The sequence below is a fragment of the Plectropomus leopardus genome, chromosome 2 (genome assembly GCF_008729295.1).
Source record: "Plectropomus leopardus isolate mb chromosome 2, YSFRI_Pleo_2.0, whole genome shotgun sequence".
Taxonomy (NCBI): domain Eukaryota; kingdom Metazoa; phylum Chordata; class Actinopteri; order Perciformes; family Serranidae; genus Plectropomus; species Plectropomus leopardus.
Window position 1 is genome coordinate 27,039,102 of NC_056464.1, and position 17,610 is coordinate 27,056,711.

Here is a 17,610-nt window from a genome sequence, read left to right on the forward strand (position 1 = left end):
TAGGGTGATGGTAACATATCATAATTCCCCCAGGGTATCAATAGGCCTGTTGTGTGGGTTTAGCAGACATTTTTTAACTCCTGTGGTGAAACTACTGACCAAATAACTGCGTCAGAAAGAGATCAGCTCAACAGTATGATTTAAATCATGCAGACAATAAGGATATATAAATAAATTCCACAAAAGCCTGCTGGCGTGGTGAAACTATAGTACCTCAGCATTGGCAAGAAGAAGTAAGTGCATCTACTCCTGCCAGCTGATGGACTTAATTAAGTTAAAATAATTGTTGGCTTTGATGAGCCTAAAACCCAAAACATTACTGTCAAATCTACAACCAACGGACCAGAGGGTCAGAAAATGAGCTACACTTATTCTAATGGAGTCATTTTGTCGACTCAGCTGATGGAGATACAAAGGGTTTTTGTGTGAGTTATATATAGTCACACACAGGATGTTAGAAACCCTGAGTTAATGATTGCACATTATATTCATCCATCAGTTACATGTCATCTCCTCATACTATGGTCTAAATGCTGTTTCAAATGAGTCTTCACACTGGAAGGAATAAAGCATTTACATAAATATTGCGTTGATTCATTATTGTGTTTTGATGTCATTTTTAAATGTGCCTTAGGATTTTTCTTCTAATTGCAAACAAAAAACAATGTAAAATCTCCTTTTTGTCATTAAAGTCTCAAAACTCATTGAAACAGTACTGAGTGCATAGTCTCAGTGTTCTTGATTAAAAGTTGTAAAAAAAAACAGTTATGTTAAATCCATTTTTTTTGTCAATCACGCTCATAATATGACTTTGATTTTTTTAGTGGCTCTGATTGTACTCACATGCAACAAATTAACAGAGACAAACAGCCGTAACAGCTGGAGACAATGAAAGAGAGCCAAAAAAAAGAAAAGCTTAGAAAAAAAGGAGTTATAAAACCATATAGAATTTCAGTCTGTGGTGTTCAATATACCAATTTCTTTTTTCTTTTTTTTTTTGTCTCTTGTGTATTAGCTCTGTATGTCTCACATACTGTGATATACATTCTGTCTTACCTGTCTGTGACAGTATACACCTGTTGAAAAATCATTTCCTTTTTTTAGAACAAATAAACTACAAATAATCTACCTACCTACCTATTTATCTACGTATCTCATTCAGGGCCGTAGTTACACTTGAGGACACACTATTCTAATTTTTTTCTGTGAATTTGAGGGTTTAGAAGCTTCAACTAGGGCAGCAAAATAAATAAAGCATCCTAATTCCCCTACTAGAAATGTATTCCTGGCTTTGAAACTAAAAACAGACCAGACTCAGCATTAGAATCACACGGTCTTTACCAATGGACAGAATTTCCACAGTTTTTAAGGACATAGATATATTTTTAGAGGTTTACATTTGTGTCGGAATAAAAGCTTATTTTTATTCTAAAAAAAAAAACAGACAAGGCTAAGGTAGGTCTATTTGTCAATAGTTTGGCAACAGTCCTACCTTGGACAGCATGGCCACTGAGTCCTACAAATACAACTCCCACAAATTAAAGGGCCATTGAGCTTGCGTGTCAACGAGCATGAAAGTTCATGTTTGACCTCCTGAAATAATTTAAACTCAAGGACTACTCACTAGCTATTTTGGAAGTTACCACAATATGATAAACTGTATGAACTTTCACATCTAACTTTTACACAAACTTGGTTAAGAGCAAGTCCTTAAAATGCTGTGATGAAATTGTGACAGCGATAGTTTCCATGTCAACAGTTTCATCTCCATGACTCTGAGCAAAGTTGTTTTCAACAGTTGAAGACTGTGTGATTTGGTGAAAGGTCTGAAAAAAAAAAAAAAAACTAGTAACAAGACTTTAAATTTCATCATTATTTTTGTACTTACAGGTAAATACTTTTACAGAATTTGCAGGCGATAAGATTACAGTTAGCTGAATAAATAAAATATTACTTGTGAATTGGGCTAGTGTATATCCAAAATCCTGTGTATTGCCTTCTCTTTGCTGTACCCAAAAGTGCATGGATGCTGTACACGTAAGATGAACTGTGTGCATTAATGTGTTGATGAAGGTTCCCAGTCATCAAGGTCACGGTATCTGTAAGTGCTGTTTCGTCAGCAAGTGAACTTAGTTTCAGTTTCTCAAAGACGTTTCGCCGCTCATCTTCTGTTCTGAAGAGGCTTCTTGGATGAGTGGCGAAACGTCTTTGAGAAACTGAAACTAAGTCCAGTTGCCAATGAAACAGCACTTACGAACATTTGATTATTGTTGTCTGTTTACTGCGGAGTTATTACATCTGAATATTTGTTTGTTGAAATTATAGTGTTTTGCTTGCAGGTGTATAAGGTGTACACTGTGGGGTTTGTGTGGTCATAACATTAGTATTCTGGATTATTTATATTACAATGTCTCCCTAAAAAAAAAAGCAGGTATATAACAGGTACACCAGAAGGTATTTGTAGCTATTACATTTGGATATTGTATTGTTTAATGTAGACCACAATAAGTCCTGAGAGGTAGCAGTGTAACAGGTACAGGGCCTATGTGGTTATTACATCAGGTCATTGGACTGTTCAAACTACAATGGTTCTCTGGCATTAGCAGGTGTATAATAGGTATGGGGGGTATGTGGGGTCTATGTGGTTTTGAATTTAGATATTGGATCATTTACATACAGTGTTTCTTTGGCTATAGCAGGTGTATAACTGGTACAATATGGTGACCTTGTGGTTATTACATTAGGATACTGGATTGTTTACATTACACGTTTCTCTGGTGAAAGAAGATGTATATAACAGGTACAATATAGGATCTATGTGGTTAATAAATAAGGACATTGGATCATTTATATTACAATGTTTTCTTGGACATAGCAGTAGCCTTTAACAGGTACAATAAGCGGTATATGTGGTTAATACAACTGGATATTAGGTTATTTAAATTACAGTGTCTCCTTTGAAATAGCATGTGTATATAACAGGCACAACAAATGCTCATATGATTATTACATTAGCGCATTGAATTGTTTAAATTGCAATGTCTCCCTGAAGACAGCAGGCATATATAACAGGTACAATAGAAGGTCTATATGATGATATTGAATTGTGTATTACAATGTGTCCTTAGAGACAGGAGGCGTGTAAAACAGGTACATTAGAAGGTCTATGTGATATTGGCTACCGAATTGTTTAAATTACATCGTCTCCCTGGAGACAGCAGATGTATATAACAGGCACATTAGAAGATCTCTGTGGTTATCACATTAGGATACAGATTTTTTTAAATTACGTCGTTTCCCTGGAGACAGCAGGTGTATATAACAGGTACAATAGAAAATCCATGTGTAGGATACGGATTTTTTTTTTAATTACATTGTTTCCCTGGAGACTGTAGGTGTATATAACAGGTAGCATACATTATGGGGTCTATGGGAAATAAAGACGAGGCCGTAAGGCGCGCAACATATATACAGTTGTTTTTCTCAGCGCTTCTTTCTGTCATGAGCTACAGATCGAGTTCGATGAACTCGATTAATCACTTTGACCAATCAGAGAGCGATGCGCGTTGCGCGCGAGGTGAAGCGTCGACCTACAATTGGCTGAGGTGGTTTTTTCCAAAGGGGCGTATTTTTCAAGCCATCTTGACTGAATATTTAGCCTCATCCAAGGAACATTAATTTGATATCTTCGGGATTTTGCTACCCTCAAGTCGGGAACTAGCATTGTTGGGAAGGTTTAAACCACAGCTATGAAACCGGGTCGAGATTGTGAGTTTGACCGGAGTCACAGCGGAGAACCGGGGTGCTGAAGATGACGCTGTCGCTCCTGAAATTACCGGCTAGCTAAGCTAACGGCTAGCATGTCCGCCTCGGTTGTAGTCTGTCACTAGCTGACATTTAGCTAGGTGCAGTTATTCTGTTTGGCACTCGCACTGCAGAAGACGATTTCACAAGGTAAACCACTCTGATATGTTCAGCATTTTTGTTTGGGAAACCTGCCTTTTTGTGACACGACTTCTGTGTGTCCTGTCCGACCGAGTAACGTTATCACATCAGCCAGAGACAACCTTTTTGCAGGGGTCTGGAGTACAAAGCAGCAGTCGAAACGTTGCATACAAGCGGTGTCGTGATCTAATGTATACATGCAAGTAATTTATGCATTTAGGCACGGTGCATACAGTGCGTCTGCTTTCTGGTTGCTGTTGGCATGTATAATTGGGCTGCTAATCAACTTGCAATCCAAATGTTGTCTCTGCTGTTGTGCGCTTAAAATGGCTGACAGATGTTAGATACTCGGGTTGGTATTTAGCGCTCTTCAACCTAACTACGCACAGCAACAAGGAGAAAAAAAATACTGGATACTGGCATGTGATTGGGCTGAGGGAAATGTGGGAATGTTACAGACTCCTGATTGGACCAATGGAGAGGCAGCTGAGCTGCATACATGCACGCAGAACAACTAACTGTAGTTGTGTTTTTGCAGCAGGAGTACTTGAGGTAACATGCTGTGTTTTCATTACAGCAGCACCAGAGTTGACCCCTTTACATTGTAAATGTCGTGGACAAGATTTCAAAGAAATACTGCACTTAAAGAGAAATGCAAAGACGACTCTCTCTATATTGGCAGCAGTAAAGGAGTATGATTAATCAGATTAATAACACAATTTATCATAGGCACACTGACAGAATATTAAACAAGCTCTGAGGACAGACTATAGCTGAATTTTATATAGGATGTATTAATTATTCATGGAAATGGCAGTAGCATATAATTAATTGATTAATACATTTTAACCACTGGTATTTATGATTTTATTATCAAGAAATAATGCTTTGAGCAACAAGGTGGTGGAATTAAGCAATGAACAGCCTTGGTGTGATGATAGGGAGGGTTGCTCAAGTTCATGTATGCACACTCAACATGGTAGGTCATATGGCTGGATATAATTATTTGACTTAATGACCAATCAATTAGTGGGTAAATGCACATATTGTGTATATTTCTTATTTTTATTTCTGTTATGTATATAGTGTGTAGTACATTGTAACATTTTTATTTTTATTTCTAAACCTTTATATACTAGTTTTTGCACATTGTAAGGCAGCATAATGCACATAATTTAAAGTGCTTTGTAAAATCTCAAAATGATTAGTAACATCTATTTAGAAATTACTAAATGCCTCTCACGTTAATATCAGGCAGATCAGGATAGTGGAACCAACCGCATTTGGTGTATTTTATGCAAAAAAATAAATTAATTAAATGGAAATCAAGGCAGTGAAATCCCACATGCAGATTGAGAAACATAAAACCGCCAATAAATGCAGGGTATTTCCCAGTTATACCTGCGTGTCTGCCTTTTGACAACAACAAAAAAAATCCTGTTTTATGTCACAATAAACATTTGGACATTTTTTGTTTTATTTTGGAGATTGTAAATTAGCCTTGAATATCATTCCAAGTGGCATTTAAAAAAAGCTTAAATGTATCATCTTAAGTTGTAATAACCCTGTATCGAGTCTTAGATTTGTTTTTCTTTTTTTACTGAAGACCGTGGTTAAATAGAATTGAGTACAAATAATAAATAGAAAAATAAATGTCAAAACAACAACTGCTGTAAATCTTTAAAGATAAATACACAAACTAGAATGTGTTGACACACATTGCATTAAATATTTTTCTTTCTTTTGTGTCTGTTAGGAGGTGGAGTAAACTCCCATGCAGAAGCTGAGGAGGTGGGAATGTGAGACAGTTGTTAGAGGACTCAACATGGGTAGGGGCCGAGGCAGAGGGCGAGGAAGGGGCAGGGGATCGTCTGGCCAGCTGCGGCCCCCCTCGCCCTACAGACTGCAGCTCTCTCCATCCAGGGAGACTCTGACGTATGCTCAGGCACAGAAAATAGTGGAAGTGGACCTAGAGGGAAGACTCCATCGGATTAATATCACAGATCTTCTGCCCGTTATCACGGAGGACGAGATGATGGCCCAGGACATTGCTGAGTGCAACAGCAACAAGGAAAACAGCGAACAGACGCAGAGTAAAACCAAATCGTGGAGGAAACCGTCAAACAGTAAAAGCAGGAGAAGCGGTAAAAATACGTCTCACCAGAACCAACGGTCCGGCTCCCAGCAGCACTCGGGACCGACTAACTCTCTCCAGCATCCGTCCCACCAAATCCCTCTGCCTGAGCCTGTCTTTCGTGTGCTGAGTTCAGTTAGCCCCTCGGAGGCGCCTCCTCTCCCGACAGCCTACTATCGCTACATAGAGAAGTCAATGGAGGAACAGGACAGTGTGGCCGAGTACGACATGGACGAGGAGGACCTGGCCTGGCTGGAGATGGTTAACCAAAAGAGGGTGTCTGACGGCCATGCGTCCGTATCCGCAGACACTTTTGAGCTGCTGATCGACCGTCTGGAGAGGGAGTCCATCTTGGAGTCTCGCAGCCAGGCTCTGTCCCAGAGTGCTGTTGACGAGGATGCTTTCTGCTGTGTCTGCCTGGATGACGAATGTCTGAACAGTAATGTCATCCTCTTCTGTGACATTTGCAATCTGGCCGTCCACCAGGAGTGTTACGGTGTGCCCTACGTACCCGAGGGTCAGTGGCTGTGCCGCTGCTGCCTGCAGTCCCCCTCCCGTCCTGTAGACTGTGTGCTCTGTCCCAACAGAGGAGGTGCCTTCAAACAGACAAGTGACGGACGTTGGGCTCATGTTGTCTGTGCCATATGGATCCCAGAGGTGTGTTTTGCCAACACGGTGTTTTTGGAGCCTGTCGAGGGGGTCAAGAACATCCCTACTGCTCGCTGGAAGCTCACCTGCTACCTGTGTAAGCAGAAAGGCAGAGGAGCGTCCATCCAGTGCCACAAAGCCAACTGCTACAGGGCCTTTCATGTCACCTGCGCCCAGAAGGCCGGCCTGTTTATGAAGATCGACCCCGTCAGGGAGACAGGTGTGAACGGGACCACTTTCTCTGTGAAGAAGACTGCTTTCTGTGAGCATCATTCTCCAGTAGGGTCTCGGCGGGACGGGTCTGGAGACGAGTCGGTTGAGGGGAGACTTGTTGGGGGCAGGGGTAACCGAGGTCAGAGGTCATACACCCAGAGCCCCCCACCAGCACCAGCAAACAAGAAGGCAACCAAGGGCCAGAAGAAGAAGAGTACCAAGGGGTCGACACGTCGCTCAACTGTGCCTGTGCTGCTCGTGCCTCAGATCCCCTCTCACAGGTGTGACATTTGCATACTGTTGAAATTTACATACCCAGCATGCCTTATTCATTTCCTGTCTGTGGCCTTACAAGAGATTATGAGCATTCTTGCAGGGTTTCACAGGAAACACTCGCTAATTTAATTAGGTTTTGATCCAGTGCATTAAGAGAGTATTTTATACATGTAAAGGCCAAATCACAACGTTTGTTAATTGTTAAAAATCCTGTGTCACATGCTTAAAATGAGCAAAAACTACCTATATTGTTTAGTTTGTAGCCCCTGAAAAAAATCAATATTAAAGTGTACACTATTTTTGGAATGTTATCACTGCTTTACCTTGCAGTCCTTTCTGATGAGGAACTGAAGGCTTGATCTCAAAGCCACCACGCACCATTGAAAAAAACTGATTTTACTGAGCAGAACAGTGGAGTTGCTGATCTACCAAAGCCTAGATTAGTTAGTGTGTAAGGTAGAGCAGAGAAAATATTCCAACTATAACAAACATCAGACAGGTTTGACCCGTTTATCTACATATCGTTCTGCTTTCCAGTTACGGCGGAAAATTACAACAGAAATAAACAAGTTTGCCTATTTAACATATTTTCGCAATTGCAATCACTTGTCTGTTGTCTACCCCAAAGTGATGCTGTTAGTGCGAAATCACAGTGATTCAGCTAACCGGTACTTTAAATTAACATAAGTCAGTGGTGGTATTATGACCATCAGTGCTGCCACACAGTTTTAATGTATAACCGTCACATCTTCACAGGTTGAACAAGATCTGCACAGGAGTTGAAGTCCAGAGGAAGAATCAGTTTATGCAGAGGCTTCATAACTACTGGTTACTGAAACGACAGTCACGAAACGGGATGCCTTTAATACGCCGACTTCATTCCCATCTACAGGCGCACAAGACTGCAGAGCAGGTGAGGAGGGTGATAATATGCAGTGTGTGTGTGTGTGTGTGTGTGTGTGTGTGTGTGTGTGTGTGTGTGTGTGTGTGTGTGTGTGTTTGTTTAAAATGTAAATTAGAGAATAAAACAAATCATCTGATTAAAAAAATAACAACTACTACAGCTGGTGTCCACGTTGATTTTGACTTAACATCTATGTGTGGTGGAGCATCATAAGTTTTTAAAACCAGCACATTTACATTTCCAGTCATGAGAGTATCAGGCCTTCAGAACCAGTAAAGTCTGTTCAGGAAAGAGTGAGCCACGTCACTGGAATCAGACCACTTCACACCAGTTTGTTTTCTCGCACACTGAAACCAAAGCATAAGCCCAGACATCACACTTGCAATGGCTGATTCAAATAGATGGCCGGCGTCCACACAACCGTTCACAGCGCTGTCGGTTTTGCTGTAGACCTCCCACTGCTGCAGGGGGCGACGGCAGGTAAAAGTTCTGGGTATTTGTTTTCATGTATTTGGGGATGCATTAAGATGTTTATTACTGTTATTACTGTTATTAATCTGTATGACAGCATACATTCTTACAGTCATGTCTCTATAGTAGGTTTTTATACCAGTTTGAATTTGGTTATATCAGTTGGTTATTTCCTTTTAGTAAATATGTTAATTATACACAAGCTATATCAACAATGAGATCCATCTATTTTTCATGTGTGCCCTGATCATAATGATTTTCCTTTTCTGCCAGAAAACTTGGGGAATAATAAATAAACTTTCCAATAAGAGTCGGTAACCTGTAGCCCATTTGCTGTCAGAGCCAGAAAACCTCTTCACTGCTCCCACATCTAAAAACAAAAAAATGCTGCTGGGAAGACTCCTTATGATGGATTTTAAAGCTGAATCACAAGTCTTATCTGTTTGTGCTTGTTCCTTTCTGTTCAGCGAGAGCCTGATGAGAAGCTGTGTGCCGCAAGAGAGGAGCTACGATACTGGCAAAAGTTGAGGCAAGATCTGGAAAGAGCTCGGCTTTTGGTGGAACTCATCCGCAAGAGAGAGAGGCTAAAGAGAGAACAGGTGCGTCGCAGAGACTGGCTCTTATTATTTTTTTATTTTTTGTTTTATTTTAGTTTTTTTTTTGCAAGACTCCCGTCAGCATGGCCATTCATAAACATCTTTTTTTAGAGCTGAAACAATGTGTCAAGAAATTAGCCGATTGTGAGCAAATGAATCTGCCACAATTATTGCAGAGGATTGTTAACACATTATTTCAAGCAAAAAAATCCAGCTTCTCAGTTGTGGATATTTGCTCATTTTTTGGCATCTTTGTTAGATATTTCAATATGTTTGGAATTAGGACTGTTGATCAGACAAAACAAGCAATCTAAATTAGCGCTGACACCTTCTGGTTGGCTGGTCAGTCAAAATGCTCTTGTCTGACCAAAGTCTAATTGGTCGCAATCACTGGTTTTACTTGCATATAAGCATTTTTCCCCAGCAAAAAACATCAGGTGCTCTTCTAAAAGTACCCAAGTAAAAGAGTTGGCGCAAGGCAGTAGTACCTGCTCTGGATGGAGGAAAGGCAGAAGCATGCAGGGAGAAAGATTGGACCTCGGTTAATCCTGTCCTCCGTTGCTGTAGATGTGATGGTCTTTGTGGTATTTGTTCCGCCCCTCTTCCACTGGGATTAGAAAACCATAAAAAATTACAGTGATAAGCGCAAAACCCAAAGTTGAACAAGTTCAAATTCTTTGTGCAGAATAGACGCTCAGCGCCTCATCATGCCGCTGGCATTTGTGGAATATTTTAAATATGTGGCGCTCCCAAGTCCCATTGCAAAAAACGACGCCACTGAAGACACTGAGGACACACAACACTACCAGGACATTGCTATCAGTGCACTGTGGCAGATATGTCTAACCTAAAGAAAAACAGCAGATCTTTTTTCCCATCAAAAAACCAGTTGGTTAAAGCGTCTCTAGAATTTCAGTAAGACTACAGACCTAATTTAAGTATGTCACCTTGGGCTCTGAGAATTTTTTTTTTTTGTTTCACCTTTAAAAATGATTAATAATTTATTTGAGAAGATGAAAAGCGGGAGAATTGGTAATGAAAATAATGGTGAGATGCAGCCTTCATCTACTTTTATTCAGTATTTGTCGACTGACCTTGCGTTTCCTCTCCTCTCTGACGTGTGTATACGTCATCACTCCTCAGATGAAAATCCAGCAGGCTGCTCTTGAGTTGAAGTTAACCCCTGCATTGGTGCTGCTGCGATCCACCTTGGAACAACTGCAGGAGAAGGACACAGCAAAGATCTTCTCTCAGCCAGTCAATCTGTCAGAGGTTGGTGCAGTTTGAAAACAGTCTGCTCTCACACACACTTGATGAATATGAAGGAACACGGTAGCTTTGGCTTTGACTCGGCTAACAGTCGTATTTTCATGATTCTCTGAGGTCCCAGATTACCTGGAGTTTATTTCCCAACCCATGGATTTCTCCACCATGTGCACCAAACTGGAGGGACATGCCTACTGCTCCATCGCTGACCTCGAGAAAGACTTTAACCTCATGATCTCCAACTGCCTCAAGTACAACTCCAAGGACACCATGTTTCATAAGGCAGCATTACAACTGCGGGAGGTGGGTGGAGCCGTTCTCCGTCACGCCCACAGGCAGTCTCAGAGCATCGGCCTGGACCCCAGCACCGGCATGCATCTCCCAGAGTCCCCCAACAAACATGGCTTCTACAACTGTACGTGGGATGATGGTGAGTCGTGAGTGAGAACCCTGCTCTTTTTTTCTTTTTTTTTTGATTTTTACATGTATTTAAAGTCTCATCTGTTAATCTCTACAGTCGACTCTCTCCTGGACCCAGAGAACAGACTGCACCTAAACACAGACGAGCAGCTGAAGGCCTTACTGGACAAACTGGACGTGGTTGCATCCATGCGCACCAGCGGTGGTCGAACCAAACGCATCAGGCTGCTGCGCCGGGAGATCAACGCTCTCAGACAGAAGATGAGCCAGCAGCAGCAAAACTCTCAGTCTGTGAACGGTAACGACAAGGAAGACGAAGGAAAAGAAGAGGAAGAGGAGGAGGAGGAAGAAGAGGAGGAGAAGAAGGAAAAGAAAAAGGAGAAGACAAACAATGATGATGAACCTTTGACTGCAGTGTCCGGGACAGGTGAAAAAATATTTGTATTCTTTTATTTAATTACTTTTACTTGAATGCCATTTGGCCATTACTAAAATAATTTAAGCATTAATGTAACTGTTAATATATTTAGTTTAGTATATTTATGCCAATTATTTGCATTATTGATTAAAATGCTGTAGGCTGGCCGTGGTAGTCCATTACTGTTGTAAGTTGTTACCAGTGTTTTCATGTTGGGCTGACGGCCAGTGTCCACAGCCATCATCGCCACGGTGTTCGCACTGTTCGCCCTTTTCTACCCCCGTCGGCAGGGATTGTTTTTTAACAAATTATGTGATTAATCATTTGGTTTAAAAATGTCAATTTGTGAAACATTTGTGTCCAATATAACATCTTCGATCTTCAAATGTCTCGTAAAGTTAGTCAGTTTACAACGATCTAACACAGGAAAAGCAACAAAAGAATGAGCTTATTGCTTAAACTGTATATATGATTCGTAATTAAATTTCTTTTTGATCCAGATGACTCTCCACCTGTGCTCGAACTTACCTGCCCAGTATCATCACCGCTGCCAGGAGATGCTCCTCTCGAACCTCCTGTCCTGGGCATCGTACCTGGAGGGCGAAGGTCACCCGGGCGCTCATACAAGCGTCAAAGGTCATCCCGCAGTGGAAGCAAAAGCCAAGGTGAAGATGAGGCTGAAGTTGGTGAAACGCCATCTTCACAGCAAGAGGCCGTTCATGAGGTCACTCCTCTGGGAACGCCCCCGACTCTGCCTCTGGCAGGGGTTGGTCGTCGTACGTCTGTTCTGTTTAAGAAAGCTAAAAATGGGGCGCGGAAGGTGAAAAACAAATCCCCACCACCACAGAACAGGAAAACGTCTGAGGGTAAAACAAACGGGTTGGACAGCAGCACCCCCACCAGCCCAAATTCACCCAGTGTGACCAATATCACCACCTTACCTCCCACTCCAAGCGCTTCTCCTACACCTCCCTCTCCTTCCTCACACCACCTGAGGTCCAGAGGCCCCAGCTCAGACAGCGAAGCAAACAAACTCCCTCCAGCACCCAGAGAAGGAGGTAAGGACAAAATATATCACGATAACTACAAAGAGAGATTTAAGAAAGTCCGTATTTGTCACTGTTTACTTTGTGATTTCGTTAGGCCTGACAAATGGGAAGCACACCTCTGCAGACCATGATGACGATGACCAAAAACTGAAGTGAGTAGAGTCACAGAACCAATGGGCCTCACACAGGAGCCACTCGTGTGAAAAGGTTTGGTCTTCAGTGGCGCTTTCAATATGTTTAAACAAACCTTAGATAAGAGTATGATGTTTGAGATAATATGAAAAAGTTCCTGTGTGAGGCCCATTGTCACTGAAATTCAAATACAGCCGTAGTCTCACCATAAATTATGCTTTCATTTCAAAAATCACCAACCTCTGTTGCTTTTCTCTCCTTTTGTTTACAGCTGTAGTGTCTCGCCACCCAAACGAAGTCGTGGTAAACCTGCACTCGCTAAAGTTCCTAACAGTGAGAATGGAGACATCTGTGGGTCTGGTGTGTATGATGAAAAGTTGGTCACGATACAGTGATGTGCCTCTGGTTTTTGTGTGTTTATTGGACACGTAATGTGAGATTCTGTACACAAAACTTTCTATGAGTAACACAGTTTCACTAAAGCTGAGTTGGGCGGTTTTCAGAAAAGGGCAATTAAAAAAAGCAGAATTTGAAAGTACACCCTCCTCCTGCAGCTCCCCGTCTGTCCTAAGCCCCTCCCACCGGACGACCCTGGACATGCATGCGCTTCATACAGGCAGTATGTATCTACTGGCAGTAGCTACGGAGATGGACATTTGGTCAGCAGCTGTAGCGACTCAGATTTGCACAGTGGAGCAGGTAGCAGTAGTGTTGCTTTGACCGCTGATGGGGGCTCCCTCTTGGGAGCTCCCCACTATCCTGCCATGAGGTTGCCTGAAGCGGCAGGGAGTGAGGCGGGGGACACACTGTGATTTGATGCTTTAGTTAATGTTACATAAATATGAACTTCAGCAACATTTTCTCTCCATCTCTGAAATGCTTTGCCGATATTGACACGTTTTGTTTTGTTCATTGTCAGACTCCTTTAGACTCTATTTTTTGGTAAGTCTGTCTTACTTTTCTGGTTTGCTATGCAGTGTATGCAGTTGCTGCCAATGCTAGAATAGCAGCTTTCTTTGCAGGATTCTTCGGCGTTAAAAAAGTCTGACATGGAGCCAAGAGGAGGTGCAGAGGTCTAATGTTCTCTAAGAATCACAATATCTGGAATCACAATATGCTCAGGGTTTATGTGGCATTTTTAAGCCCAATGACACCAAAATAAAACTGCCTACCTCAGCTTTAAAATTTCAGTTTGGGCTCAAGATGTGTCCTGAATATAAATTAATTGCATGTATTGGAATATCCTGTTCACAGGACAGTCTACACTTCTGTCTTTAGATAGTGACACCGAGCTCGGACCTTTGGATCTAGTTTGGGCCAAATGCAGAGGATATCCATCATACCCAGCAATGGTGAGGATGTATTGCAGTTTATGGTGTATATACCGAGTCTCTGAGCCGACATAAAGAAGAAGGCCTCGTTTCATCCCATAGAAGGGCATGATAATTCAATCAGCTTTGACTGACATGATTTATTGTTACAGATTGTTGACCCAGACATGCCCCAGGAAGGGCTTCTTCACAACGGCATCCCCATTCCAGTGCCTCCTGTGGAGGTGCTCAAACTGGGCGAGTGGAGAGAAACGGAAGAAGGCGAAAAGCTCTTCTTAGTGCTCTTCTTTGACACCAAAAGAACTTGGTAAGATAAAGACAGGCAGGCTAAACCTCATGCTGAATTTTTGGTCCAGTCTTGTTGACTTGGAAAACTGTCCCTCTTGGTTTTCAGGCAATGGCTGCCTCGGAACAAACTACTGCCGATGGGGATGGACGACACTGTAGACAAACTGCGCTTAATGGAAGGCAAGAAACCCAGCGTTCGCAAGTCTGTACACACTGCATACGACCGGGCCATGGTGCATTTAAACCACGTGAGAGGAAATCTTAACTTCACTCCCTCCAATTTTATATAAAATTGTAGTTCAACGATTTTATCACCTTAAACGGGCTGGCTGGTTATATGTATAAAAGCTTCCAAAATGCTCTTTAAAAAGGTGGGAAAGAGTTACATTTCCTACAGTTGATGGTAATTGAAGGTTTTCTGCATAAAACTGTTCTGATTTAAGTGCTTGAAGACATTTTCATACATGAATTTGTTCATTTATTCATGTGATTTTTGTAAGACATTTTACACAACCACTGTTGCTATGTGTTCATATACAGTTTTTATTTTAGGCCAAAGTAAGTCAAGACTCGGGTGAGAGAAGTGTAAATATTAAATCGTCAAAGGGATCGTCTTGATTCAGAACATAGTTAGATTGTATTTGCCATTGAAATGTCACTGTGTTTTAATGAAGTGTGAAAGTCCCACTTAATGTTCACGTCATATCTGGACTCCGCTGAAGTTTAGCTCTGACGGTCATGACATTTCTAATTGTAAGCGGTATGTATACACGCTTACTATAAACGTTTTTCCTCCAAATATATCCAAACCTAAAACCATACCTCCAGGTCTGCGCTCCATTGAAACACATAGGATCCAGCCTTTTTGTTAGCATAAAGCTGAAGTGCAGGACTTTTAAAGAAGAATGATCATCCGTTACATTCAAGCCGTCACCAAACCAGTTCGCACAAAGCTGAGTGAGCCTTTTGCTGAGAGAGGGAGCTCTCTTCTTTTCCCAGTTTATTGGAATTTAGGAATTGTGATTTCTGAGGTAAATTTCCTGCGCTGGCGCACCAGAAGTTAGAATCCTACATGGGTTTAGTTTTGCAACCTGTAGCCACAAAGCTCAGTGCCCAAATCGACCAGTTAACTGTAATAATCTCCGAGTCAAATCCAGACCCACCCCAACACATTAATAAACACACCAATTTGCCGTTACACTGTTTTGTGTAAAGTACTGTTCCATTCAGATACGCAAAGCACTCATACAGTCAGCCCCCACTATAAAGCAACTATAAAGCAAAGTGACGTGAAGATAAGCGATTTTAAAATAATCATCTGTCCACATATCTAAAGTAACTGCTCTGTTGCTGTCAGTCAGCTGCATCCTCAGCTCCAGAATAAGTGTTGTCAAACGTCCTCGACATATTTTGCCAGTTTGCCATGTGACAACGGATCAAGAAGAGGCTGCTGAGTGTCCACACGGCCTGCTCAGGCGCCTAATATTATTAATATTATTATTACTATTATTATTTTTGCTTTCACCTGCTCCCCACCCAAAAAGTTCATTTTACCCCATGCCCGTAAGTTTATATAGATTTTTTTTTTCTCCCATTACACAACCTTTTTGTGGGTTACCCGGCATGTAACTACGGTTCCCTGACTGTTGCAGAACGTGCAGCTAGAACGACTGGGAGTTTTACGCTTTATGTCAAGCAGCCAGAGTGAAACGGGGGTAGGAGGGGGGAGAGAGATCATAATGGTGGAACAGAACGTAATAATATAGCAGAAACTATAGCGGAAACTCCTGAGAAGCATCCAAGAAAAGTTTCTGGAGAAGATGCTTCAGATAAAAAAGACACGCTGCAATCACAGGAAAGATTAAAGTCAAAAAAGACTTAAAGAGCCTTCCTGGGGGCGAGCTCACCAGCAGGCATAAGCTCTGCACTTCAGCTTAAAACAGCATTATTCAAAAAGAAATACATCAAACCTGGTTGAGTTGGCACCGGCAGTAAATTTAAACCAAAAAACTAGCAGAGTTTAACTATGTTTGACTCTTAGAATCCGTTTTGAGTGTGTACACGTTTTTCAGCAATTTTGAATAGTGCTCAGTAGATAAAACAGGATAGGTGTCCAAGAAGAATATGAACTGAATAGAAACACTGACATTAACTGCCACTGAAACAGTTCAACTTCAAGTCTAGCTATGATGTGTTGTAGGTGGGACTTTAGAGGTTTTTACTTATTTTTCCATATTGTGAAACTGTATCATGATACTAGAATGGTTGAGTACCTGGTGCAGCTACTCGGTTAGTGAGATGTGAAGCCACTACTAAGGTGAAGCTGATTATTTTGTGGTTATGACAAAATCTACTGCGATCACTCACTGAAGAACTTGCATTTTGTTTGCAAATCTGGCTGAAAAGACTTGAAAAGCACAATCGGTCTGTTAAAAAAAAACAAACAAACTTGTAGGATTGGGGACTCCTGGAGCCATATATGTGGCATAAACGTGTGTGTGTGTGTGTGTGTGTGTGTGTGTGTGTGTGTGTGTGTGTGTGTGTGTGTGTGTGTGTGTGTGTGTGTGTGTGTGTGTGTGTGTGTGTACAGTATATACATATATGAATACAACCTCAGTGTAGTAAAGGTGCATGTGTATAGTTCTGTAAATATGTAAATGTATGTTTATATTGGCTTACATGAAGTAATTTAAGGAATGCAAAAATCAAATTTAGATTTTAATTTATAATTTGTGGCAGTCGAGAGTGTTATTTAAAAAGTAAACTATTGAAAAGATTTATGTATGATGCTAAGTAGCTCTTTGTAATAGTGATGGTATTCACCAACATGTCAGAATATATTCTCTAGAAGTGAAGCGGCACAAGACCTGAGCTCTGTAGACAGCAGTGGCCGCACTCGTCTAAAGAGTTGTTTTTTTTCTTGGGTGGAGGAGATTTTTGATCTTGTAATTTGAATTGTACCGCAAGATCTATAATCTGCCTTTGACAATATTTTCTCACACAGGAATAAATGCTGTTTGAAACAACTGCGTGTGTATGTTGTCCATTAACCTTGTATCAACAGTGTCACACATCAGGAGCTGGCTCCTGCACATTCAGAGGAAAAGGAGGGGTAATATACCAACTGAATATGGCAAGCTCCAAAAAATGTAATAATGCAACCAGCGTACAAAATAAGCATCATCCACAAGCCCAATTTTGGATAAATAAGCATCTAAAAAAACAATAGTGATCTATTGAGTGTCTCCTAAACGTAATTTTGCACCCTGGATTCAACATTTCGTGCCAATGATCAAGGTCTTCACCTGAAAAATACCTTGACGATTGAGTTTTTTTTTTATGCTACTTCAATGTAGAGCTGCAATGATTCCATTATTATTAATCGCTACAAAGAAAATTAATTGGAAACTATTTTTACAAATGAATAACTTAGTTTTTTTCACAAAAAAAAAGACATTTTTCTAGTGTTATGCTTATTATGCTAATTATGTGAATAATTTTACGCTTTTCACTGTCACA

General features: G+C 41.1%; 1 protein-coding gene across 3 annotated transcripts; it reads left to right on the forward strand.

Annotated features, from left to right (window-relative positions):
- Positions 1-3,636: 3,636 nt before the first annotated feature.
- brpf3a (bromodomain and PHD finger containing, 3a) lies at positions 3,637-17,117 on the forward strand. 3 transcript variants are annotated; one of them, XM_042506876.1, is made up of 13 exons: positions 3,637-3,954; positions 5,702-7,221; positions 7,973-8,129; positions 9,059-9,190; positions 10,331-10,459; positions 10,571-10,883; positions 10,971-11,300; positions 11,792-12,349; positions 12,435-12,492; positions 12,744-12,832; positions 13,727-13,824; positions 13,956-14,110; positions 14,198-17,117. In XM_042506876.1, the coding sequence occupies exons 2-13, from the start codon at positions 5,720-5,722 to the stop codon at positions 14,379-14,381; spliced, it is 3,705 nt and encodes a 1,234-aa protein (XP_042362810.1). In that variant the 5' UTR covers positions 3,637-3,954; positions 5,702-5,719; the 3' UTR covers positions 14,382-17,117. The 3 variants fall into 3 exon arrangements, with proteins under 3 accessions (XP_042362810.1, XP_042362817.1, XP_042362826.1); XM_042506883.1 differs by having other exon boundaries at positions 13,751-13,824; XM_042506892.1 differs by having other exon boundaries at positions 12,744-12,775; positions 13,751-13,824.
- Positions 17,118-17,610: the final 493 nt, after the last annotated feature.